The sequence below is a fragment of the Phoxinus phoxinus genome, assembly GCF_949152265.1.
Source record: "Phoxinus phoxinus genome assembly, chromosome: 20".
Classification (NCBI taxonomy): Eukaryota; Metazoa; Chordata; class Actinopteri; order Cypriniformes; family Leuciscidae; genus Phoxinus; species Phoxinus phoxinus.
In genome coordinates, this window is record NC_136895.1 from 19794689 (window position 1) to 19820717 (window position 26029).

Here is a 26029-nt window from a genome sequence, read left to right on the forward strand (position 1 = left end):
TCCAGTTTATACCAATTTTTAAATGATAAAACAACGTGGTAAGAATGAGAAGACTAAACATTATGAATTACATCAAACAATCAAGTCTAAGATGGTTTCTTAGCATGTACAGACTGGTCTAGGAGGGTTTTGGGGAACTTGTATACCTGAACATTTTCAAGTGTAGAGTAGACGATCCTCAACGACGGACGACCTGAAGAGGACTTTTGACGGAACTTGTCTTCCGTTTCATTTTTACCCGGACAAAATTAGCTGTAACGCCAAACAAGGTGTCCCTTTAACACGTGCGGGTCCTTTTCTGTATGTTTGAGCGTCGTATACACATAAAGAATATATCAAAATCACACATAGTGAATCAGAATGGTGGGGAAAATTAAACGGATCCGACAGAAGCTCCATCACGGCGCTGTAAAGCTGGGAAATGAGCATGAAAACAGACCCGTGCTGGGGAATCTGGAGAAGATAGCTATCCAATCCCTTCAACTCACAAAAACAGATTCACGACAGCCCAAAACCAACACATCTGACAGTAGTATTGGCAATAGTTCAAAGGTATGGCAATTTATTTGTTTTGTTCCATTTTCAAAAGCTATTAAATAATTTCACATCATGTCAGTGCCATATACTGTATTCACAGTGTAATTTCTCCTCAGATGCGCTGTTGTAAATGAGATCGTTATTCAGCTTCATATGTTTTCCATGTAGGCTTTCAGTTTTCCCACTGGAGTATTTGCTGGAACTAAAATCTCCCCAGACTCTTTAGTTCAAACACTGAAGGTTGATGAGCCATCAAATGTGATCGCAAACAAACAGTCTGCAGGAGAACAGAAAGGTGAGTGTTTCTTTTTTGGCACACATTTTCTCTTTTAAATATTTAAACTGAATATTTAAAGTATATTATATATATATATATATAATATTTTTCACATATAAATCTGAGTAGGCAAAGTTTTATGATTTTGAAAAATATTAATATTTTAATAATATTTTTACTTATAGTCTACTATTATAATTTTTGGCACAAATTTGCTTTTAAATATGCATTTCAACTGAATATTAACTTTTTAATAATACACAGCCTATTCAAAAAAGTACAAATTAATATATTGTAATGGCCTGTATTATAATACATACTAATATTTTTTACATTTAAAATAAAAAAATGGGCAAAGTTTAATGAATTTGTTAATTAAACAAAAATTATTTAAAATGAAGAATGTTTATTTTAGTTATAGATTACTTTTCGATTTTTGTTCCCACAGATTTGCTTTAATTGTGCAAGAATTAAATCAAAATATTACACATATTTAATGTTAATACATGTCATAATATATTCATATACTTTTTTTTACCTGTTTAAATCCGATTTTTCTTTTTATTATAGGTCATAATCATTTAATATTAATTGGACTTTTTCTATTATAATATTTTAACGGAATTATTGCAAATATTTTTATTTATTTATTGTTAATACATACTATTAATTAACTTTTACTAGAATCATTTTATATTTATATATAAAAATATAATTACAATAATATCTTAAAAAATCATGTAATTATATGTAAATATTAGTATTTAAATGCATAATCTTTTTGCCAAAATGTTTGTGGCCACAAGATGGCAGACGGTGGCACATTTTTGGACTCTTGTAAATTCTAATGTCTATTTTGAACAAATCTGTAATATATATTGACGATTGGATGTTTGAAATCAACGAAAGCAAAGATTTGCTTCATGCTAGAACTGAAAGCTGAGGGTGGTGTAGCTTCGTGGTTAAAGATCCAGGCTGTTCATTGAAAAGTTGTTAGACCCAAGAACCATCAGTAAAGTTAGGAGCAGTTTAATAATAAATGCATATTGTCATTAGATGAAAGCGAGAGTGCTTTTCACCTCATACGTCCTCTAGCTTTGATTCCCTCTCTATAAATGTCAGCTGTGTGTGAGTATTGAGGTTCTGTTCTATTCCTGTCTGTCTGCAGTATAAATAACTCATGCATGAACATCACAGTGCTGCTGCATCAATGCACTGATGTGACGAGAGCGAATCACTGTGTCTCTCTTATCAAGACAACTAGTAAGAGTGAAAACTAGTCAGACGTGTTCCTCTGGCGCGTCTGAAATCGCGTAGGTGCTTTATTAAAAAAGTATGCTCTATATAGCATGAGTATGAATGAAACTCAGATGTACTACATCCGTCGTGTTGTTACTGTCATGTGACCTTCCAGCGTCAGTTGCGTTCAGTTCACTGCCATTCATAAATCCTCTCCCGTGGCCTCATGGGATACCGAATCCATCGAATGTGCGCTTCAGAATCTCAGAGGAAGTAGTAGGTCATCCGTGTACTTTTCACCTACTGTTTTTCAAGTGCTACGTATTCGGACATACTACTCTGTTGGCGTACTGTTTTTCGCATGCTATACGATTTCAGGCGCAGCAAATGATTTCTGCCTCACTGTGGTCTTGGCTGCTTGATATTTCTGTAGTTTACAGTATGTTTATCTTTAGTATGTGGACGTTTCTTTAAGTACAGGCATTTTTGGCACTGCAGACTTTTTAGAAACTCTTAAAAAAAAAGACTTTTCACACTTGAAAAGTGTTTTTTAATTTTTTTCATTAAAGTCGGCATGAAATCAAAATTGACCCTATTTACTTTGTTAGCGGATATTACTAGTCTTGTGGTGAACAATTAATCCGTGCAAGTTAATACACAGAAAAAAAATATTTGCCGTGGTTATCTTTAATCAAAGTCTGAAAAGTTACTTCCGGGTCTGGAATTGTTCTTTTTCTGATGACGTAGGTTTGACGGCTTGGGTTGTTTAAACGCTTAACCACTCCCCTCAAACCGTTACTCTGCTATGGGCGAGAGATGGAGAGGAGGAGCGCTGAAGTAAAACCCTGCCCTCTGTTCAATATTCCCTTTCACTCGGAAATGCGTCACAACACTTGAGAAAAGTCGTTTGCAACTTCCGGTTCACGCGGACTTTAACATTTCCAACACCTCTATATTATTAGATATAGATATTAGATATTCAGTATCATTCTGTGGCAGACATGACGCTTAAAACGTTTGCTGTTTTGTTCAGGCTAATTTCATAGCTAGCATTTCTATGTATCCTAAATACACATTAAATCATGTTTCAATAATATATACTACATATATATATATATATATATATATATTAGGGCTGTCAAAAGATTAATCTTGATTAATCACATCCAAAATAAAAGTTTGTGTTTACATAATATATGTGTGTGTATACTGTGTAGAATTATTATGTATAAATACACACACATTCATGTATATATTTAAGGAATAATTGCATTTATATACTGTATATATACATTTATATAATTTATATTATATATAAATATTTTATATATAAATATAACCAATTTTTCTTAAATATATACATGATTGTGTGTGTTTTTATATATATAAATAATTATACACACACAGTACACACACATATATTATGTAAACACAAACTTTTATTTTGGATGTGATTAATCAAGATTAATCTTTTGACAGCCATAATTTAATTTATATTTATTTGAAACATATCAATGATTAAAAATCTAATAAGTTAATTAATTAAATCAATATAAATATACTATATATATGAATAATTTCTTCTTTTTTTGTTTATCAATCAGTCAGCTGATATTTGACGTTTTTGTATAATGTATAATTTGTATAATTTTTGTATAACAAACAGAAGATTTTTGTATGTTTTACATATATGTATATATATAGACCTATATATATAGACCTATAAAAATATATATTTTATATATATATATACATACATACATACACGTATATTTTTATGTCCTTGTTTCATATTTAATCAAACTAGATATTCAATTTTATATATTTTGTACATTATATATAGTATGTGTGTATATATAGTTATAGTGCATAAAATTTAAATAATTGTTCCATATGTTGATATTTTATTTGAATGTTTATTTAATGATATTTCGATATATAATGTTCTAAGTATGCTTCATATGTAGATGAAGGATGTATTTCTCTTTGAGAGTCGCGGCTGCACTGAGAGAGTGTGACACAGAGAATCGATGTGTCTGTGGCACTGCTTTGACAGAACGAGATCTTTCGTCTCTTTAATTGGGGTATCAGTGTCTCGGCTTGACCTCGGAAATTCACCTCCTTCACCTCCAGCTCGGCTCCCCTGACGCCCCGCCACCTCACCTCGCTGCGGGACGGGGAGAGGAGAAGTGCAAGTGCAGAGGGCCAGGAAAGGGCAGCCGCTTGTTCTGTCCGCCCCTAATTGGCGGTGTCCGTTTCAGCCAGCTCTCTGAACATGATGCTCTCTCTGGGATGGATGTGGTGGGAATGATGGATTTTTTCTCCCTATCCCTCGTTTGCGGCAAACAGACGGATGCAAAGGCTAGATAGTGTTTCCTGCGTCAGGAGTGGTGGAGGGAGATATCGGCAGGACGGAGATCCCTATCGGGCAGATACAGCAGAAAAACACGACTGTTGTTATTTCTGTGGTGGCTGAGGGTTTTTCTGATCTGAGAGCAGTTTAATGATGGATTTGAAGGGTTTAGACTTGGATTTGAGTGTGGAAAACTGGTTGTGGATCAGATAGAGCCTGGAAATGGGCAAACAAATGTTGAATGGAAAGAATATGAAGCTTTGCTGTTAATCAATGGCGTTTTGAATTCGAATTTCCGAGTACATTTCAAAACCATCATATATGCAGCGAAATTGACGTAATGTCATCTGGAGCGTTTCAACAGAATAGCGGTCTCTTCAACTCTGTTAAGTTATTGTACGAAAAAAATTGTATTGTCCAAAAAAAAAATTTTTTTTATCATAAGTTTATCAGCAACTAAAAACCAACACATGGTCCTAAACTATCTAGTCACTGATCTTACTTTCAGCTAAATTATTAACTCTGCCAATAAAAAAAAATAAAAAAAATTTGTGTGAGTTTTAATTTTGGTAAAAAATAATGAAATTACACAAATCAGGGTTTTTGGGTAGAATACATGTATATTAAACGATAATGGGGAAAAAAATTGATTGTATTTAATTATCCTGTAACAGTGTACGTGTAATATGATAATATTTATTGTAAAGGACGTTTTGATTATTTTATATATTATATTACTTAGATATTTATATAAACATATTTTCATATTAGATTATATATATATATATATATATATATATGTTGTATATATATTGTGTGTGTATATATATATATATATATATATATATATATATATATATATATATATATATATATATTAATATATTACATTATACTAAGATAATAATTAATATGTTAGTATTCATTTGATATACTATATGTATATTTTATATATTTGTATTTTAGATATATATACAGTGCTATGCATTAGTTTAGACACCCATGCTAAAGTTGCCTAAAAAGATAAATAAAAAAATCATCTTTTGGAAATTGATTTTAATCCTTAATTTTAAAAAATGAGGAAAACTTCAACCTTTAAGGACACAAATTTGCTTTGTGAATGAATAATGTATCGTACATAAATAAATGTTCTTCCTTAAAATACAGGGTGCATAAGTCTGGACACCCCTATGTTAAATTCCCATAGAGGCAGTCAGATATTTATTTTTAAAGGTCAGTTATTTCATGGATCCAGGATACTATGCAGTAAAGTTCCCTTGGCCTTTGGAATTAAAATAGCCCCACATCATCACATAGCCTTCACTATACCTGGAGATTGGCATGGAGTAATTTCCATAAGATCATCTCTCAATGCAAATCAAACCAGCTATTAGGCGAACTGAAATAAAACCATGCCAATCTCCAGGTATGGTGAAGGGTATGTGATGATGTGGGGCTATTTTAATTCCAAAGGCCAAGGGAACTTTATCAGGATGCAGAGTATCCTGGATCCATGAAGTAACTGGCCTTTAAAAATAAAAATCTGCCTGCCTCTATGGGAATTTAACATAGGGGTGTCCAAACTTATGCACCCTGTATTTTAAGGAAGAACATTTATTTATTTACGATACATTATTCATTCACAAAGAAAATTGGTGTCCTTAAAGGTTGGATTTTTCCTATTTTTTTAAATTAAGGCATTAAGTTCAATTTCCAAAAGATGATTTTTTTATTCCTCTTTTTAGTCAACTTTAGCATGGGTGTCTAAACTTATGCATAGCACTGTATATATATATATATATATATATATATATATATATATATAAATTAGTGCTGTCAAATTGATTAATCACATCTATACATATAATATATATATAAATATAATACTATATATTCACACACATATATTATATAAACACAATGCGATTAATTGATTTGACAGCACTTATATATAAGGATATATGCAGGCTCTCCCTTGTTGCCTCATTGTCTTTTTCTCCAGTGTCTTAAGCGTAAAAGCAAATGTTCCTGTTCTGTTTATCACATCATTGAAGGATGCAGGCCCAGGGCGTTTTCGTCTGGACTTTACATGTAGGCCGTTCTGTCAGAGATCATCAGTCTGGATCATGAGGGCGAGTGGGGAAACGTGGGTCGTGGGACATGACGTTTATCTCTTATCGAGTCGCCTCTCCAGACTATTTTCCAGAGGTCGACCACAGCCTCAGCGTCATGCCCATATACAGACAAAAACACATAGACGTCTGTGTATGTGTGTGTGTGTGTATAAACCTTTGAGGGGATGTTAAAAAACGGAGCGAAAATTGTTTTGAAGTGTACATGACACGTAATCGTTCACGAATAATAAGTAACTCTCATGTTATTCTCTTGGGTCTCCTGCAGATGGGCCAGCATCCAATCTGTAAAGTTTCAGCTTTCCTTCACAGGAAGATGCCGGACATTTGAGATGCTGTTTCTCCTGCAAACACACACAACAGGCCCGTCGCCTCCGAGTGATTGACACGTACAAAATGGCAGACATACATACATTCACAGAAATGCTACGGATGTGGCTACAAGTTAATTTGCTTTGGATGGCTGGGAAATCAGTGAAGACACTATTTGGCATAATAATGCGGAAAGATTCAACAAATGAATGAAATTATTCAGTTTGGAGATTTTGATAGCTTTTATTGCTTTTTCTACTATTTCAGTTTGAATCATTTTAGTACTTAGCCTAAACATATTTTCAGTTGGTTGCCAAGGCACTTTTTTTTGCCTTGGCAACCAACTGAAAATATGTTAAAGCTAAGTTCTTGAAGACTTTAGTTGTTCACAGCCCTGATAAATGTCCGCAGCAGAGAGGTCGAGAGGTCAGCGCAGGTCATTCAGGCGGTCAGACTCTCAGTGATGGACCTTTGCAGAGACGTGAAGGCGTTTTTGATGGCCAGATAATGCATATAAACGCTCTTTTCCTTTTCCAGCAACCGAAAGCTTGTTGAGCTGAGCTTCTCCCCTGGTGTTCGAAATCGCAGAGGTCAACTCATTTTCATGCGTTTCTCTCTGGGTTTAATGCATTTGTGTTATTTTTGGACCAAACTGTAGCTTAACTGTTTTTTTGTTGTTGTTTTTTACATGTGTTGCTTTGCTTAACACAGATAATTTTAGAGTGCCAAGTGAAAAATAATTCGTGGTCATTTATTTTTTCAAATAAATGATTAAATTTAAACGATTATTAGTAACAATTTAATTTTATTTAGTGCATTTTCTGAAATTGAAGCATGTAAGTCTTGTGTGTCACATGCACATAAAAGAGGTTTATTTGTGGTTTGACCTCTGTGGACAGTGAATGACCTCTGTCAAATGGGAATTAAGCTGAAACGTACACAAACCGATATATAGATTTCACGTCGCACTCAACACAATTGTTAAAAACACACAATATGCTCCTCCTGATAAGACTTCACTATCTGGGAACAGGAAGTTACATGCAGTAAAACAACAGACATCCTCTGGTAATCTACACACGTTATTTTCCATTCGATATATACAATCCCACAGCCACGGCACATGGCATAATATTCACATGTGGACATTTGATTAAAATAAAGTGACTTGTAGTGAAAAATATTGTGTTAAAATTAGAAAACTAATTTTATTTTATTCCAAACCTACATTATTTTATATGAAGAAACATATTGCTAATGCCGATTTACAGTGTTTATGTGCGTTCCTGTATCATTCCTGGTGGGAACTGAACCTGCAACCTTTGTGTTAGCAGCCGTCCGTCTCCTTAACTGATTGGCTCCCACGGCGTTATTTTGACTGGTGCACAGAGTTCAATCTCTGCAGACTAAACAAAACCAGAATAAACCAAAACACCTGCATTCACACCAAAAATAAAGCCCTCTTCAAAGAATAACTTCAAAGTCCAGTGCATTGGTGTGTTTTTCTCTCTCTTCTGTTTGAACCAGTGTTGGGATTAACTAAAACTATTTCAATTGGTTTCAAATTAGAAATATTGCCTCGCAACTAACTGGCAAAAATGACAAAAGCATATAACAAAATGACTTAAAATAATTGTTATTTATAATAATAATTTTTTATGCCTTTCTATTATGTTTTATTCTATCTTTCTATCCCTTTCTTGTGATTTATTTTATTTTTATTTTATGTATTTTTATCGTTTTATACCATTTAAATAATTTATCGTTTCACAACTTTTTATGGCTTTATATTATACCGTTTTATATTTATTTATTAATTTTTTTAGTTATTTTATGTATTTTTTATAATTTTATACCAATTTAATAATTTATCGTTTTACAACTTTTTATGGCTTTATATTGTGCCTTTTTTCATTTTATTCCTGTTTTGTCTTTTAATTAATTTGATTACTTTTTATTTAGTTTAATATTCATGTATTATTTCTTTATTTTGCTAAGTTATAGATAATTAAATGATTGACCAAACCGCATTACATTCTAGAGTAAATATAAAGCGCTTTTTGTTTTGCTTTTCCTTCGTCCCCTTTTTGCAAATAACGATTTTTTTTTTTATTGCATAGGATCTTCACAGGTCAGTCATGCATGTTGTTGAATTGATCAATAATGAATGATCCATATGGAAATGTCTTTTTTTTTTCAGGCACAGAGTCAGTCAAACATCAGTCGAAGAAAGAAAAAATAAAGGAGCGGAGGGAAAGATGGCTCAACAGTGAGTGATTTATTTTTTTCACCTTTTCTTCTTAGGGCCTTTTCCTTTCCCGCAAATATCATCAAAAGACCAGAGAACACAATCCCGAAACGCTCGTATGAGGATATTTCTTTCACCGTGCACTGATCTGCGATTCTCCCGTGGGCCGACGGGAACCTCAGAGATGGATATGGCGGGATCATTAACGCCACACCCCGATCCTGACGCCTGTAATCGTTCCGGCCGATCAATGCGTCGGGTAACACAAGCTCCGTCCGAGGTGATTATAATTAGGATCTAATGGGGCTCACGGCTCCAGCCGAAACCCAAGCCTCAGACTGCATGTCAGATTTTCAGGAAATTAAAAAGGGGGGAGGATTAAGATGTTGATGGATTCATAAAGCTCAAGGACCTTCAAGGCTTTAACAAATGGTGTACAGTACCGGCAGCAGAAAACGCCACTTATGAGGTGAAGAATGGCATTTAATTTGTGTTTGCAAAAAGACGAACATGTAACTAAGTGCTTCTGTCAAACATCTGGTTTTTCTTCCCTACATGTACTGTGTTGTTTTTGGACCAGCACCTGGCGTGTCCTGCTTTCTTTCTTTAGATGGTCGGGTGAAAGTAGTTATTTTCTGTCTATGACCTGGACAGGAAGTGGTTCTGTATATAGGCCTTCCAGAATGAATTGACCCTTTAAACCAACTTTAGTTTTTTACAGAAATGATGTGACCTACTGTAACATTACTGTGATGTCTGGGATTTCAGACTATTTTTTAAAAACAATGCATTAAACTGATTCTTTACCGTAATTAAATTCAATTAAATTATCGTAGTTATTTTGTCTTATGCATTGACTTTTTGAATGAATTTCCCTCTCTTTAATTTTTTTTATTACTTTAAAAAATATATATATATTTTTAATGCTTTTTATTTTATAACTTGTTTTACACAATTTTTGTTTGTTTATTTTATTCTTTTTTTCCTTTTATGAATTTATATTGTACTTTTATGCTTTTGATTTCATATTTTGTAATGTATGGGTTTTTTTGTATTCATTTATTTTCTGCTTTAATTTATTTTGCCATTTTATTAATTTGTATTTTATTTTTGTTGTTTCTATTTAATCTCTTTTATAATGTATATCCTTTTTATTTTACACTTTTTAAATTTGTTTATTTTAGGCTTTTATATTTTTTTAATTCCTTTTTTTTTGCTGTTTTATTTTATGAATTTATATTTTATATTGTTGGTTTTTATTTTATACCATTTTAATATACCTTTTTTATTTATGTTTTTATATAAATTTAAGATTAATTGTTTATGCTTTTTATTTTATGCCTTTTATTTAATTGTTTTATTTAATTCCCTTTTTTATGCTGTTTGCCAGAGAACAAGATATGAAAAGAAGAGGAGGAGTTACACAAACTTGTGTTACACACATCAGCACATTCTGAATTTGAATGAACTCGCAAAAATTAGCATCTACTGCTCTGTGATCAGAAAAGCACCTTCTTCCCCCAGCGTATGCGTCTCGGTCTGAAGTTTGTTTGTCTCTTCACCATCTGTAGAGATCAGTGGGATCAAGCTGGCCCGTGAACAGCAGGTGGCACAAGCGCGGAGGAAGGCCACTCCCGTTGTGGGCGACATGAGGCCGCTAGCCGACGCTCTTCCTGAACTCTCCCAGCTCCTCCCTGCTTTCAGAACCACCGCCAGAGCACAGCGGAAAAATAAAGCGTAAGTACTCGCTTTCCTGGTTTCTACACAGAAACGTGATTGTGTATGCTGGCAGCATATCCTCTGTGATCATTTGTGCATATGCATGTATTTGTTGGCATGAGTAAGCGCTCGTTAATAGTCTCTAAACAACACATTGTACAAACAGATTTCATGTAACACCTGTTTCTCTTGCAATGGGATTCAAACCGAATTTGTATTCATTTTCTGCAATGCAGTGAAATTATTTTTCTCTTTTTGCCGCTTGATTTACTCTATATTTATAGTATTCTTAAAGTGCCCCTATTATGCTATTTTAAAGGGTTCCTAATTTAGTTTTGGAGGTCTCCTGCAACAGGTTTACATGCATCCAAGGTCAAAACCACTTGAGTTTCTCTTAATATATATTCCAGCGTCACCTCTTTTCTCACAGGGTCTGAAACGGTTCATTCGAAGATTCAGTCTCTCTAAACCCCTCCTTTCTGAAAGCTACTCTGCTCTGATTGGTCAGATGGCCCAGTCTTTTGTGATTTATCTACTCTGCTCTGATTGGTCAGATGGCCCAGTCTATTGTGATTGGTCTACTCTGCTCTGATTGGTCAGATGGCCCAGTCTGTTGTGATTGGTCTACTCTGCTCTGATTGGTCAGATGGCTCAGTTTGTTGTGATTGGTCTACTCTGCTCTGATTGGTCAGATGGCTCAGTCTATTGTGATTGGTCTACTCTGCTCTGATTGGTCAGATGGCTCAGTTTATTGTGATTGGTCTACTCTACTCTGATTGGTCAGATGGCTCAGTTTGTTGTGATTGGTCTACTCTGCTCTGATTGGTCAGATGGCCCAGTCTATTGTGATTGGTCTACTCTGCTCTGATTGGTCAGATGGCTCAGTTTGTTGTGATTGGTCTACCCTGCTCTGATTGGTCAGATGGCCCAGTCTATTGTGATTGGTCTACTCTGCTCTGATTGGTCAGATGGCTCAGTCTGTTGTGATTGGTCTACTCTGCTCTGATTGGTCAGATGGCCCAGTCTGTTGTGATTGATCTACTCTGATTGGTCAGATGGCTCAGTCTATTGTGATTGGTCTACTCTGCTCTGATTGGTCAGATGGCCCAGTCTGTTGTGATTGGTCTACTCTGCTCTGATTGGTCAGATGGCCCAGTCTGTTGTGATTGGTCTACTCTGCTCTGATTGGTCAGATGGCTCAGTCTGTTGTGATTGGTCTACTCTGCTCTGATTGGTCAGTTGGCTCAGTCTGTTGTGATTGATCTACTCTGCTCTGATTGGTCAGTTGGCTCAGTCTGTTGTGATTGATCTACTCTGCTCTGATTGGTCAGATGGCTCAGTCTGTTGTGATTGATCTACTCTGCTCTGATTGGTCAGATGGCCCCGTCTGGTGTGATTGGTCTATTCTGCTCTGATTGGTCAGATGGCCCCGTCTGGTGTGATTGGTCTATTCTGCTCTGATTGGTCAGATGGCTCAGTCTGTAATTGATCTACCGCTTGCAGCGTATGTTGGAAACCAAACGTCCAAAAAAAGCATATTAGGGCCACTTTAATTGTTCAGATCCCTTACCCTAAAAAGACCTGTAATAAAATGCTAAAGCCAAAACATAAAATTGCATTTTGTTTTACAAATTAATTCTGTATCAACTCCAAGATAAATAAATACCCGCTATCAATATTTTGAAAAAAATATTGAATCGGCTAGAAATTATTATTTATTTAGAAAAAAAAAAAAAAATTAGGATTAGGTTTTCAGTAATCACAAACAACTGGAAAAGTCATGAAAATGCATTGGTCAGGTGTGGGAAACATGTAGATAAACAAATAAAAGAAGGTGATAGTTTTGTGTGGCTTGTGGAACAACAACATGTAACTGTAAAAGTCTTTTGTGATGGCTAGTATTTATAAACACGTCAGTGTTGAAATTTAAACCTTGAACAGCACTCAAAATGTTTTAGGCATTGATATTTTTTGGCAATCTCCTATAAGCAGATTGTTGTTAAAAAAAACAGAAGTATATTTATATCACACACACAGAATTTAGAGCAAATGTGTTAAGAAATGAAGCATGCCACGGGTCGGCAGCAGTCTTGCTGTTTATTTAGATTAATCTGAGCGTGCAAAGGTCCGAAGCTTTTTTCACAACTGTGTAATTGCTTTGATCCAAAACACATTTGTCTGTTTTTCTCTGTTTGCGTTGGTACTTTTTTTCTATCTTTTAATCATTTGATGTATGTTGTGAAGTCTTGCTTTGTCTCGCATGAGTAACTCAAAAACATAACACTTGTGTGAGGAAAGCCTGTGCTCTGGACAACTTCAAAGCGCATCTTCAAACATGCCTTTAAGTCTCTGTATATAAAACATTTTAGCAGGCAGGCTTTTTTCCCCACTTATTTTTTGTTAGCAAGTTAATGATGCTAAATATAAATGGTTCTGCATGTAACACAAATGTTTGTTCTTGTTTTCTCGTCTCAGTCCGGTTAAGAAGAAACCAGAACCCACAGACTTCAGCCGGATGAAGCCAGCCCAGAAACGAAAACTACTGTAAGATAATGGCTTCCCTCTAACTTTCACATCAGTATTTTATTTTATCTATCATAACAGAATCATACAAAATAAAAACATTAACCCAATCCCCCCCCTCCCCCCAATATTTTTTTTTTGCATTATTGTCATGGCAATAAACCACATTACCTTAATGAAAAAACAATACATTATTACAAACATATATTATTTAAATAAAATATTCAGTTTAAATGCAAAATATATATTTAAACTACTATTATTTTAAATAATGTAATTATTTTAATTGTAAATGTATCATACATTTTAACATTATAAATGATATATTTAAATTTAATTTAATTTAATTTAATTTAATTTAATTAACAAAAACTTAGGGTAATGGAAAAATCTCACAAAACCAAGAACATGTCCAGGTCACATTTTACCTTTAAAAATAAGTAAATAAATGAATAAGTAAATAATAATAAAACAAATGACGTATTTTGCTTAAAATATATTTTAGGGATATTATTACTTTATTTTTTTAAATAATAAAAAATGGCATATAAATGAATATTTAGCCTATATTATTTAAGCAATATATTTAATTTAAATGTAAAAACATATATCATTTAAACTTTTATTATTATAAATAATTGTAGTATTTTATGTGTATTGTATTATAATAAATTATTTTTAAAATTTATATTAAATTACATTTAAGTATTTAAATACAACAACCGAACATATAATTGCCATGTAAATAATGTTATTGAAACGTCTCGGGTTGTACAAATATGCCTAATTTTCTTTATACTAAATATATATATATATATATATATATATATATATATATATATATATATATTCTTGGTTTCGTCACATAATTTTTTATTGTGCACAGATTATTCTAACAAAGTCAAATTTGAATCAAACTGGTTATTTTTTTACATTTCAGCGAGACCGAAGCATCTTACTTCAACGAAGCCATGAAAAATCCCGCCTTCAAGATCAACACTTTGGCTGCAATTGGTGATCATCTGCGAAAACGACTCAAACAGGAAGACGAACAGAGTTAATCGCAACTCTGGAGCGCCGCCCTGTTGGTAGACCACAGAAACTGTATCTTATTATACACTGGTACATCGAAACAAACTGATACATTCAAATCGGTTTTGTACTTCATAACAGATTATGAAACGAAGAGGAATGCCAAGATTAGCATAATTTGCATTATCTGCCTCTGTACAAACACTATGGAGGAAACAGTGTATCGCAGTTCCTCTGTGAAATTTCAAACACACGTCAAAATGAATTGCGTTAGTGATCATGTTATCAGATATATGAGTGTTTTCATGCTGTCTATTCCACATGCTTTTGGCAAGATAAAAATAAATCCAATGGAAAATGATTAAGGTGATATTTCTTTATTAGGGGTGTTTCTATGACAAGCATGACTTATAGCGATAAAACAGGCAATAAAAATGACTTCACTTGCTGGAATATCACAGACAAAACCCTCTAATTAAAGTGAGATCTCATATATCAAATGCCTCTGCATTTCCATGACGACAGGTTGCTAAACGAAGGAAAGGGCGGCAGTTTTTTTTTTTAGAGATAAAGGAGACATGAGAACCTGAACCCTGACTTCTCTTCATCGCTTCATGGCTCTTGGATGTCTGATATCCAATCAAATGCTGGGTTTCTCATAAACGGGGCAACATTATCTGATAATACCAGCATAAGTGAACACGAATGTAATGTTTCATGTTTGCGATGGACTAATGTGATTGTTAGTCCATCCAGAGAGAATCTGAGAAACCTGATGGGAATGTGGGTATGTATAGATGTTAGATGTTGTTCACCCACACAAATGTGTTCTTTTAGGGAATATATTAGAATGTGTTCGATTTCAGAGACAGGTAGTTAAAAGAGAAAAAGAAAAGCAACATTTTCACATTAATATCTTCTCACCTAATAATTATTGCCTCATTTGCAGTCAGTGTCAGAAATAATAATCGTTTTTTTTATATTGACCCCTGGATTCTATATTTAGCCTCAGTCAGCACAGTGTCATACTATTTTTGTCAAGTAAATTGACGTATTATAAACATGTACCGTATTATATATTTTTACCTCACGTTATGAATTATATTTTAATTAAAAAATTCTATCTAATCTATCTATCTATCTATCTATCTATCTATCTATCTATCTATCTATCTATCTATCTATCTATCAATCATCTATCTCTGTCTGTCTAGTTAGGCTACTAATCTAATAATCTGCGTTAATATGACAAAACGCATATTATATATTTTTTCTTTGTGTTATATATATATTTTAAATATTTTGTGTGTGTGTGTGTTTTTTAGTACTGCAGAATGTTTGTTGTGTTTTATTTTATACATTTTTATTAATTTACTTTTATGTATAGGAACTTAATGCTATATTACAGTAATGAGAATTTCGGTTTAATGGCCCATAAAATAAGCTTAATTTTCATTATGGTTTTAGTGTGAAATGAACACAACATAGAGTGTAGACAATCATTAGGCTAATGGCATGTGTGTGGAGTGAGATATTTAGTCTTAAATTATTTGAGTGTTTCTGAAATAACGAACTGGCAGTTATATAAAGCAATATGCGTCAGTGTATGGAGGCGGGTGCCCGCTGCTCGCGTGCCCGTGCTGTGATTCCTCCTCGTCTCTTCATCCTTCAGTAGGTCGGGCTCTTAACCACAAGCGACGCCACCCCCCAAACACACACACGCACACACACACACACACGCACGGGGTCAGCAGGAGATACAGCGATTGTTCGTCCTGATCTTTATAGTCTCGAAATGTGCAGTATTCAGGCTATATAAATAATTATTTATTTAGGCATATAGGCTACGTATATGCATTTTTACATTATGTAAAAATACAAATAGAGAGAGAAGTATGCAAGAAGTTATTAAAGAAATTGTGTATTAAAGAAATTGAAACATGCATAAACAGTCAAATAAATACAGTAAATAACTAAAACACTGTAGGCATATACATAAATATTTCATATTGAAATAAATGAAATAAATCTTTTAATATTTTATTTGTGTGTGTGTGTGTGTGTGTGTATATAGGCTATATATATATATATATGCAAAAGATAACACCCACGAAGAGATTTAAAAGCGGAGAGTGTTCATTGTGTGGGCTTTTGGCAGTTTTACACAGGACGTTTCTGTGGCTCAGAAGAATCATAAATAATCAAGCAGCATTTGAACTATGAATATCAATAAATAACTATCTATCTATCTTTAAATATGATAGATATATCCATCATGGTGTATATAATGTAGCCTATATAAAAGCAAAAAATAATACACATTATACATATATAATCTCATATAATATTAATGTTATGTTATAAAAAAAAACATGTTTTTTTCCTGTTGTTCAAGTAGGAGTTGTACAGCTCTTAAGTTTCTCCGTATAAATTAAACAATACGACTGTCTCTCTGACCAATCAGCGCGAGAATTTTACCTGTCAAGCTCTGATCCACCAATCAAACGGCAGTGAGTAAAGAGCCCGTCCACTCGTTGGCCAATCAGGGGTCAGCATCGGCTAGTACTCCGTATCATCCCTATCACAGATGCAAACAGGCATAATTAAATGACTCGCGGTGTGAAATGCAGTGATGCTCCGCGTGCGATAATTCAACGGGTGTCGAGAAGAGCTACACGCCTGCTTTATAACATATAACATATTGCATTCGGCATTTATCTTTCATTCCTTTTATTACGTGCTGTTCACTGGAAGCTTTTTTGTTCATCGGGATTCATCTCTAGGATATCAACCAAACATCGTACTGTGAGTAATATTCACATTTAGGCTATTCATACACACACAAAATAGGCCTATAGAAGCATGCATTTAATTTACATTATTTTGTGTTTTTACCAATGCTCAAACATCTCTGTACTCAAAGATCTCTGTAGTCTTATCATATAAAGAGATGAATGCAGTGAATGGTCCGTGATCTACAGTTCAGCATCCATGAGCTTCAGATTTGACTTAGATACTGATGTGGTTGATCTCGTTTTTTTTGTGTGTTTTTTTTACTTCTAAACATATGCACTGACTGATGAGTTTTTAGACACTGTGTGGGGTAACGTTAGACTACTTACAAATGTTAGACTCTGTTTTCCAAAATCATATGAAAAATAATAATAATAATTGTGGTTAGTAATGTAATCTAGCCTAGATTACTCGTTTGAGGTAAATAATGTATTCTGACTACTTTTAGATTACTTTTGAGCTAACACGTTTATCACATTGACATCTTACCATACTGATATAAAAATAAGGAGAGGGCAAATATATTCCATTCTTTGTTATCAACAACATGAAGTGTATTAAATATTACATTACCTCAGGGTTTCCCCAGACTGGGGTTCATGATGGAACTGCAGTGGGTTTAATGAAAAGCTATTGAGTCATCAAAATTTAAAATGAATATGTAAATAAAATAAAAACAATACAAAAAAACAATTTAACTTTTTTTTTTTAACCTGCATGTCATGTGATCATTAACTGATATCAGAGAACAGTTAACTTAGTTGTATTATTATTGATTATTATTACGGACTTCATTTTATTATTTACCTAACTTTAAATCTAATGGCTTACTTTAAGTAAATATATTAGGGCAAAGAGGTTCAGTTGCCAAAAAAAGTTGGGGAATCCCTGCATTGCATATAAATATGAAATCAATGTAAATTTGTACATTTGAATGTGTTTAAAAGACAAAAGTCTTCACTGTAAAAATGATATGATAAATAAATGATGACATATGTATTTACATTGCAGTAACTCATAAAAAAAAAGCAGTAGGCAATTTTAGAAAGGAAAATCTAAAAGATAACAAAGAAGTAGAATCAATGAATTATGAATAATTTACTGGCATTGTGAGAATAACATGCAATCATGTAATCAATAGAAAAGTAACTTTAGTCAGAGTATTTTAAATTATATTGTCATAATATATATATATATATATATATATATATATATATATATATATTGGTATGTTGTCATAAAATGTAAAAAAAAAAAAAATCACTAACTAAAGGACACATTGTGAACAGTTAATACAAATAGTACTTTAACTGAGTCTCTATTGATGCTGAAAGCTGCTTTGCTCCTCTTGTTTGGATTCCAATCATAGTTTGTTTTAAGAAAAACAATCTAAAACTCGTGCCCGGGCGAGTATGAATTCTGCAAGTAAAGAAACGAGGTGTGCAAAGACGTGGAACTGAGCCTGGTCTGATTAAATAAAAGGAAAAACAAAAGTCAAACAGAATACAGAACTCAGAACTTGGTGAACTTTCTAGACTATAGGTTTAACACTTTTTACTGGTTTAGGATCTTCATCATTTCCTGTTTGTGGGGTGGTTTTGAAAGCTTTGGTTAGATGATCTTACTGAATTGCTGAGCGGCAGCCCGTTTTACATCTAACAGTTTAGGATCAGGATGGGGAAATACTACATTTAAGATGTCCATTACACTAATTGCACTTAAACTGCATTAATATTACAACAACTACAGGCTCCGTAGATCAGGAGCGCAATAGCTCGCGTACCCTTAAAAAAACCTTGCAATAAATAATATATTTGTAATATTTAATATATAATTGTTAATTATTTATTATTATATATTTTTTTCTTTCAATTCATAAATATATGAATGGAAATAAATAATAATAAAACATTATTTATTAATATTTTGTTCAATGGTATATGGTATATACTGTTCAATGGTTTACATTTTGACTTATTGTAGTCTTTGATAGTTTAATGATGCAATAGTCATAAATATCTTTTTTGTCTTTTGTTGGTTTGCCTTTCCCGTTTGATTCCACCTTTTTGTCAAATACCGTAGCGCTTGATGTTTTTGCTGGTGCTTTATGCTGAAATCTTAACCCTGAGCGTATTGATGAGACCTTTGTGGTTGTTTTCTTCCTCATACAGTGTTGCTAAATTTAGCAACTTTGTCACTAGATTAGTGACTTTTCAGAAACCCTGTAGTGACCTTTTGTTCTTCAGAAAAGTGACTAGCGACAAATCTGGCGACTTTTTGGATTGCTGGTTAACATGTAGTCAGTCACTAGTCTATACCAGTTCCGTTGTCTGACAGAAAATATGTAGATGAGAAGAGCTTTATTGGACAGTCGGCTATTATATTAAAAGTGAGTGCAGATTAGGAGAGTAAACTGCGACATTTAGTGACTTTTTGAGCAGGCTTTAGATACTTTCCATTGAAAATAGTTGGCAACACTGACCTCATATTTACATATGCCAGTCGTATTTTTAAAAAAAAATTTGGGAGTCCATTTTTGGATTAATTTGATTAAAGGGCAGATCTAATAGTTTTAAACTTCAACAGAGGACCCAGAGGATCCAGAGGACTGGATATTTCATCCAGGTTAAAGTCGGCATAAAACAGAAGTTGCGATAGTCTCTTTTCTTCCCTATTGTGACGTATATCCAAGTGAAATTGCTTCTAGAACAAGAAAAAATGTAGGGCGCGAACTTGCTTTTGTCCATTGGGAATTAATTGGGCCAATGGATTGTTGTCTGCTATTGCTGCGATCTTGTTTTTATAATAAAAAATGCAGCAATATTCCATATAAAAATAGGAATTGTCAATTTTTATTTTGAAAAACAAGTTCCCATGACATATTGATCATATTTTTGTACAGTGTAGATGGTTAAGCACATGGCATTGTGGGATACATTTCCATTCAGTGTGTGGAGAATATAGTCGAAGGTCAAAACCAGAAGCCCTCCAGGTCTCCAGTAAATATTTTGCGAAACGTGGTGTAGTTCCAGCAGCTAATTCAATCGGCCATGTTATCATGCCAAACCGTGACCCTTTGGTTAATAAACTGAAGCTAATTAATAAGCCGAAAGCAGGTGATCTGAAAAATATGCTGCAGGTGGGCGTTTAGCGGAGTCTTTGTGGTGAAGTGGCTCTTCCCGTCATGATGAGATGCATTTGTACTTTATCTCTGTTTTTGTGCAGTCACGAGCCAGCTGTTAGCAAAGACACATCAAGCGTCTCTGGCTGAATCATCAGGTCACGAAGCATGATTCATCATTTTTGGCTCATGGGTTGCGTGAGAGGCCTCAGTGCACTTTTTCTTTAAAAGGTCAGTATTTTACACTCTTGTAATTTATATGTTTCCTCAAGTACACCAATAATGTTAGTAGAGGACTTGGACCGAATAGGTCGAACTTTACGTGGCAGATTTCAAGTTTTGAGCGACTGTAAAATCTTGTTCCTTGTTGTTTTGGAATTTTGTGTGGACTACATGTTTTCTTTATAAAATCATTCTTCATTATTTCTACCTCAGTATAAATGAGTCAGTAGTAAACACACAATAGTAAAACCACATTTAATTTTGTATTTATTATGGGTTTAGTGCTAAAATCATATTTAATCCATGGCTAATGTTGTAATACCATGGTTAATCTTTAGTTACTATGGTTTTACTACAAATGCTGTAACTAATAGTAACTAAACATTAACCATGGTATTACTACAGAACATTTTTGTAGTTACTATGGTTGTATTGCTAAATCATAGTTAAACCATGGTTCATTTTCATTAGGGTTTCATTTCATAAATTCGTTAGATTGAGAATGCTAACGCTAACGCTAATGGATAGCTATCCTTGGTTATTACTGCAGTGCAATCCAGAAGTTGTACAAATATTTCTTTTAATAGTTTTCTCTATTCTGTGAGATGAATTAAATAAAAAAAATTAGTTGTGGTTTCATTGTTCTAGCATAAAACTGTTTCCATTTGAGTATTGATCTTTATTGATTGCATTACTAGAGGAAAAAAGATTGAATCCATCTCTTTTAATGATCTTCTGTCAGGCGGTCCCATCTGTGCAGTGTTATTGCCTGCAAACGAATGAGGTTTTGGAGCAGGGTTGAGTAAAGACGGATTACTGAAGATTTGACTGTCTAGTTTGATTTACAATGTGGGACTTTAAAGACAGAAAATTGGAAATGCGTCTTTCTAGGCCTAGTTCTATGAACTCGGGCTGCACAACTTCTGTTTCACACTTCATTGTGTCTGAATTTTGCGTTGCTGTAAGGATGCATTAGCACAAAACGCCGTCAACTGGCCATACTCGACCCGAAAGAGACAACAGAAAGGGTAAAGCAACAGTTTAAAGATAATTTTGCTGTGGAAGTTAAAGTTAGCAAAGTATAGCTGACATTAGTAGCCAAACATAAGTAATTTCAACTAATGCCATTAGTAAAGCAACTTATTTGAGAGTATCTTTCTTGGCAAAGTTGAAGTTAGCCAAGTATAGCTAAGTTGCCATCTCTTAATTATGGTAATTACGACATGCGTGAACGCAGCATAAGCTCGTTGTTTTGGTTCAGGAAGAAAGAGTTTGTTTTCGGCGTGTGGGCGGAGGTATGGAAATACATGATGTTGACAGGCAGGTAGGACATCCTGATACAACCTGACATCCTTTTGGTCCTGAGACTTCCATAGAAGATTATGTTAACATTTCTTAAATAGACCACTTCTATTATTGATTAGTATCAGGATTTGAAGAGAGTTTTAACCAGTATAACAAAGTGTTTATGAAAAACATTGCCTGCCCAACTTTAATATCGTTTTCACCTTGAATTGATATATTGTGCATTTCTTTGCAAATTGTCCTCTGACGAATAACACCCGTTTGCAGTTTGAAACATTAGTTTGTACCCTTGCAGATACGAGCCCATTAATAGAGGCGTTGGGACTCTGTGAACTTATTCAACAGGAACATTTTAATTTGATATCCTCAGAGCAGGTCAAACCATTTTTTGGCGTTCATTTTTAAGCTTGTTTTGCCTGCACGACTTTTCGAATAATTAGCTCTTAAGGAAGCCCTGTTTAATTAAGACTGGGGTCACCTGACCCTGATTGGATGAATTTAAGCGATGTTTACATGAGACACATTATCTGCCGAAACTGAAATGTTAATTTCCCCAATATTAATGTTTTTAAGTGTTCTTTGGAGTATCATTAGATGTTTTGGCCTTAGAGACTGAAGCAAATAGAAAGTATGAAAAGTCGGTGAAATGGGGGTTAAACAAGTTCAAGAATCAAAAGTAGTTTGATTTGTCAAATCATTTTGTATTTTTTCTTTTTAAGGATGAAAGCTACTTTATTAATTATATCCATATTATCCTTCTATTAAAACAGATACACCGACTTGCACATTCAACTGCTAATATTACAATTTCCAATAATATGTTTTCACAGTCTGCCCTCTGGTTTCATTTGACGTACCTCCTGATGTTAATTTTTAATTTGGATACAAAAACAGCTTGTGTCTAATTATACATTGTTTTTAGCAGCTTGTATTTGTCTCATAAATGGGGCCGAGTGTGTTTTGCGCAGTGAAATTGCGACCGCTGCATCTATTTTTAGCTTTAATTGTGAATATTAAGCAAAAGGCGGCCGTACACAACCGGAGGAGATTAGACAGGGAGTCGTTTAAATAAAAAGTTTGCCTGTTTGTCGTGCGACGTTGTAAATGGTGTTTGCTGGGAACGTTTCCTCCCTAGGGATTGCAAAAGAAAACTCATTTTAGTGTTTTGTTTTCTTGTTGTAAACGAATCAGTATATTCCCAAAGAATATAGGGAGTTTCTAACATTTTCCATACGGAGGCAATTCTCTAGGTATTTGCAGGAGTTAAGAAGCACTTCAATGCTAAATGTATCCAAATTGAGTCTAAATGATTCAGACTGAAGGTCTAGTCTTAAATGTTAAACGAGTTAACGAAGGGACCGTTATGTTAGGAATAAATGTTAAGGGTCTGATGTGATCCTCTAATATTTCAGCCGGGCCTTGCAGTGTGTGTGTGTGTGTGTGTGTGTGTGTGTGTGTGTGTGTGTGTGTGTGTGTGTGTGTGTGTGTGTGTGTGTGTGTGTGTGTGTGTGTGTGTGTGTGTGTGTGTGTGTGTGTGTGTGTGTGTGTGTGTGTGTGTGTGAGAGAGAGAGAGAGAGAGAGACAGTTTCGGTGTCATGGTGGTTTCATTTTAATGTAACATTCAATCACCATTTTCCCCAGTTAAAGGGATAGTTCACTTTAAAATGAAAATTCTGTCATCATTTACTCACCCTCAAGTTGTTTCAAACCTGTATGAATGTCTTTCTTCTGCTAAACACAAAGGAAGATATTTTGAAGAATGTCGGTAACCAAACAATTAACTGGTCCCATTGACTTCTGTAGTATTTTTGTAGTCAATGGGACCAGTTAACTGTTTGGTTGCCGACATTCTTTAAAGTATCTTCCTTTGTGTTTAGCAGAAGAAAGACATTCATACAGGTTTGAAACAACTTGAGGGTGAGTAAATGATGACAGAATTTTAATTTTAAAGTGAACTATCCCTTTAAATAATAATGTCTGCAAGGAATTTTACAGATATCCAACCTTGTGTGGGTGAAATGGGGGTTCAAGAAAAAGTTAAAAGTTCAAGAATCAAAAGTAGTTTGATTTGTCAAATCATTTTGTATACAGTATATGAGCTAATATATTTTCATACGATTGAAACTTGCAGCTATTTATTAGATTTTTTACTTAATTTAATTAACTTTTTTGTTTAAATAAATTTTTGTATTTTATTTTCAATACTTTATTTAAATTATTATTTATTTTAATTTGTATTATTATTATTATTGTAATATTTTTATTTAAATTATTATAATTTTTTTAATCTAACTTTAATTTTATTATTTTTAAGTAAGAGACCGGCATCTATTTATTAACGGTTCAAATATTTGGCTTTTTATCCTTGTATGTAACAACACGTGAGAGCTATGTTTCAAATTAGCAACATAATTCAGTAATTCAACATAATTCAATTAGGCAAACATTTGTTTCCTGCATAGTTTGTAAAGAAAATGTCCTGTCGGTGCTTGTTCTAGCTCATGTTTTTTTGTTTTGTTGCACATATGTGGGCTCTTATCGCAGCAGGTGGTGTTTTATTGTGTGTGAGTTTTTACCGTGTCTCAGAGGTCAGTGAGAAACTCTTTCTTTAAGAATATATCAAATATTTTCGGTAGCACTTCCTGTGTTGTTCAATCAGATTTTTTCAGCTGTAAGCGATCACAACTTTTGTCTTATTGATTTTAGCAACTCATTTTTTTTTCGACGTCAGTGTTGCTTCAGCTATCGTTTAACGTCTGGTCCATATACAGATCCTCTAGTCTGAATGAAAGAGACGGTTCTAGGATTTCCTGTTCCCTTTCAGCACAGTGAAGCACAACACAAAATGCATGTACTAACATCCAGTACATGATGTGAAACTGGCTGTCTCTTATTTTAGGCCTAACACGCTTACGCAAGGTCATGACAGCCAATCATAACTGAAGGTCTTTTGAGGTTTCCATCTCCTCTGATCTAACTCATGTCACGAAGAACCCAAACCCCAAATTAAAATCTCAAATTAGGCCTACAATTCTTCTTTTACAAATCTTTTTTTTCCCACCTACATATTTGATGCTGATATATATTTAAAAGAACATGACAATTAAATCTATGCGTTTTTGAAGGTAAATAAGCGTTACATTTAAGTTTATTAACTTAATGGGATAGTTCAAAATTCTGTCAGCAATTACTCACCCTGTCGTTCCAAACCCGTAAGACTCTCGTTCATCTTCAGAACACAAATGAAGATCTTTTTAATGAAATTGAGATCTTTCTGTCCCTCCATTGACAGCTGCGCTAACTGACACTTTGATGCTTCAAAAAGTTCATAAAGAACATTTTAATTGAGCGGTCTAGTCCAAATTTTATAAAGAGACACAATCGCTTAATATGATGAACAGATTGAATTTAAGCTTTTATTCACATATACACATTCATCAACTCACACATCAGTTGTTGTAAACGAAAGCTCAAGCATGTTCACTTGACGTGTGAGAACCAATGAGGTTCATTCTCGTGTTACGCAGCTCGTTTGAGCTTCGGCAAGAACCAATGAGGTTCATTCATAGTCTGATCCCTGGTTGAAGGATGATGAGATACGGCGGTGTAGACAAGCTTGCAGGCAGGCGGAAAGAAAATGGATAAACTTCAAATCTTTTATAACATTTTTAAGGAAACTTATCTAAATCTAGATAATTCACAGAACTTATAGAGAAATTTTTGAATAATCCGAAAACACTTTTTAATATTATTAATACTGTAGTAAACCCTTCCGCTAAGGTAAATTTAATTTAGTCCCCGACTTTATGCGAGAACTTTCTTTGATTATTTTATTTCTAAGATTGAGACAATTAGATTGGATTTCTCACCAATGACTTATAAACTATCAAGTCCTGTTCGGTATATTGCAGTTTTTAATCGATTTGAATTGGCTACATTTCAGTGGTCACAAGAGGTGGTAAGTAAATTAAAACCCACAGGCTCCGATGGAGATATGGTCCCTTCAATGTTTTTTTTAAAGAAACTATTGAGGTGATTGGGCCTGGTATCTTGCAAATCATAAATAAAAGTTTAGATACTGGGATATTTCCAAACATGTTGAAACAGGCAGTTGTGCAGCCTTTATTAAATAAACCAAATTTGGACCGACTGTCCTGGCTAACTTCAGAAAGGTAACTCATCTTTCATTTTTATCTAAAATTTTAGAAAAAAATGT

The 26029-nt window shown here is 33.9% G+C and overlaps 1 protein-coding gene across 1 annotated transcript; it reads left to right on the forward strand.

The window, feature by feature from the left end:
- The first annotated feature begins 170 nt into the window (after positions 1–170).
- slx9 (SLX9 ribosome biogenesis factor) lies at positions 171–15211 on the forward strand. Its single transcript, XM_079593980.1, has 6 exons — positions 171–552; positions 706–832; positions 9051–9119; positions 10670–10835; positions 13293–13361; positions 14281–15211. Exons 1-6 carry the CDS (start codon positions 361–363, stop codon positions 14399–14401), a joined length of 744 nt encoding a protein of 247 aa, XP_079450106.1. The 5' UTR covers positions 171–360; the 3' UTR covers positions 14402–15211.
- The last annotated feature ends 10818 nt before the right edge of the window (positions 15212–26029 follow it).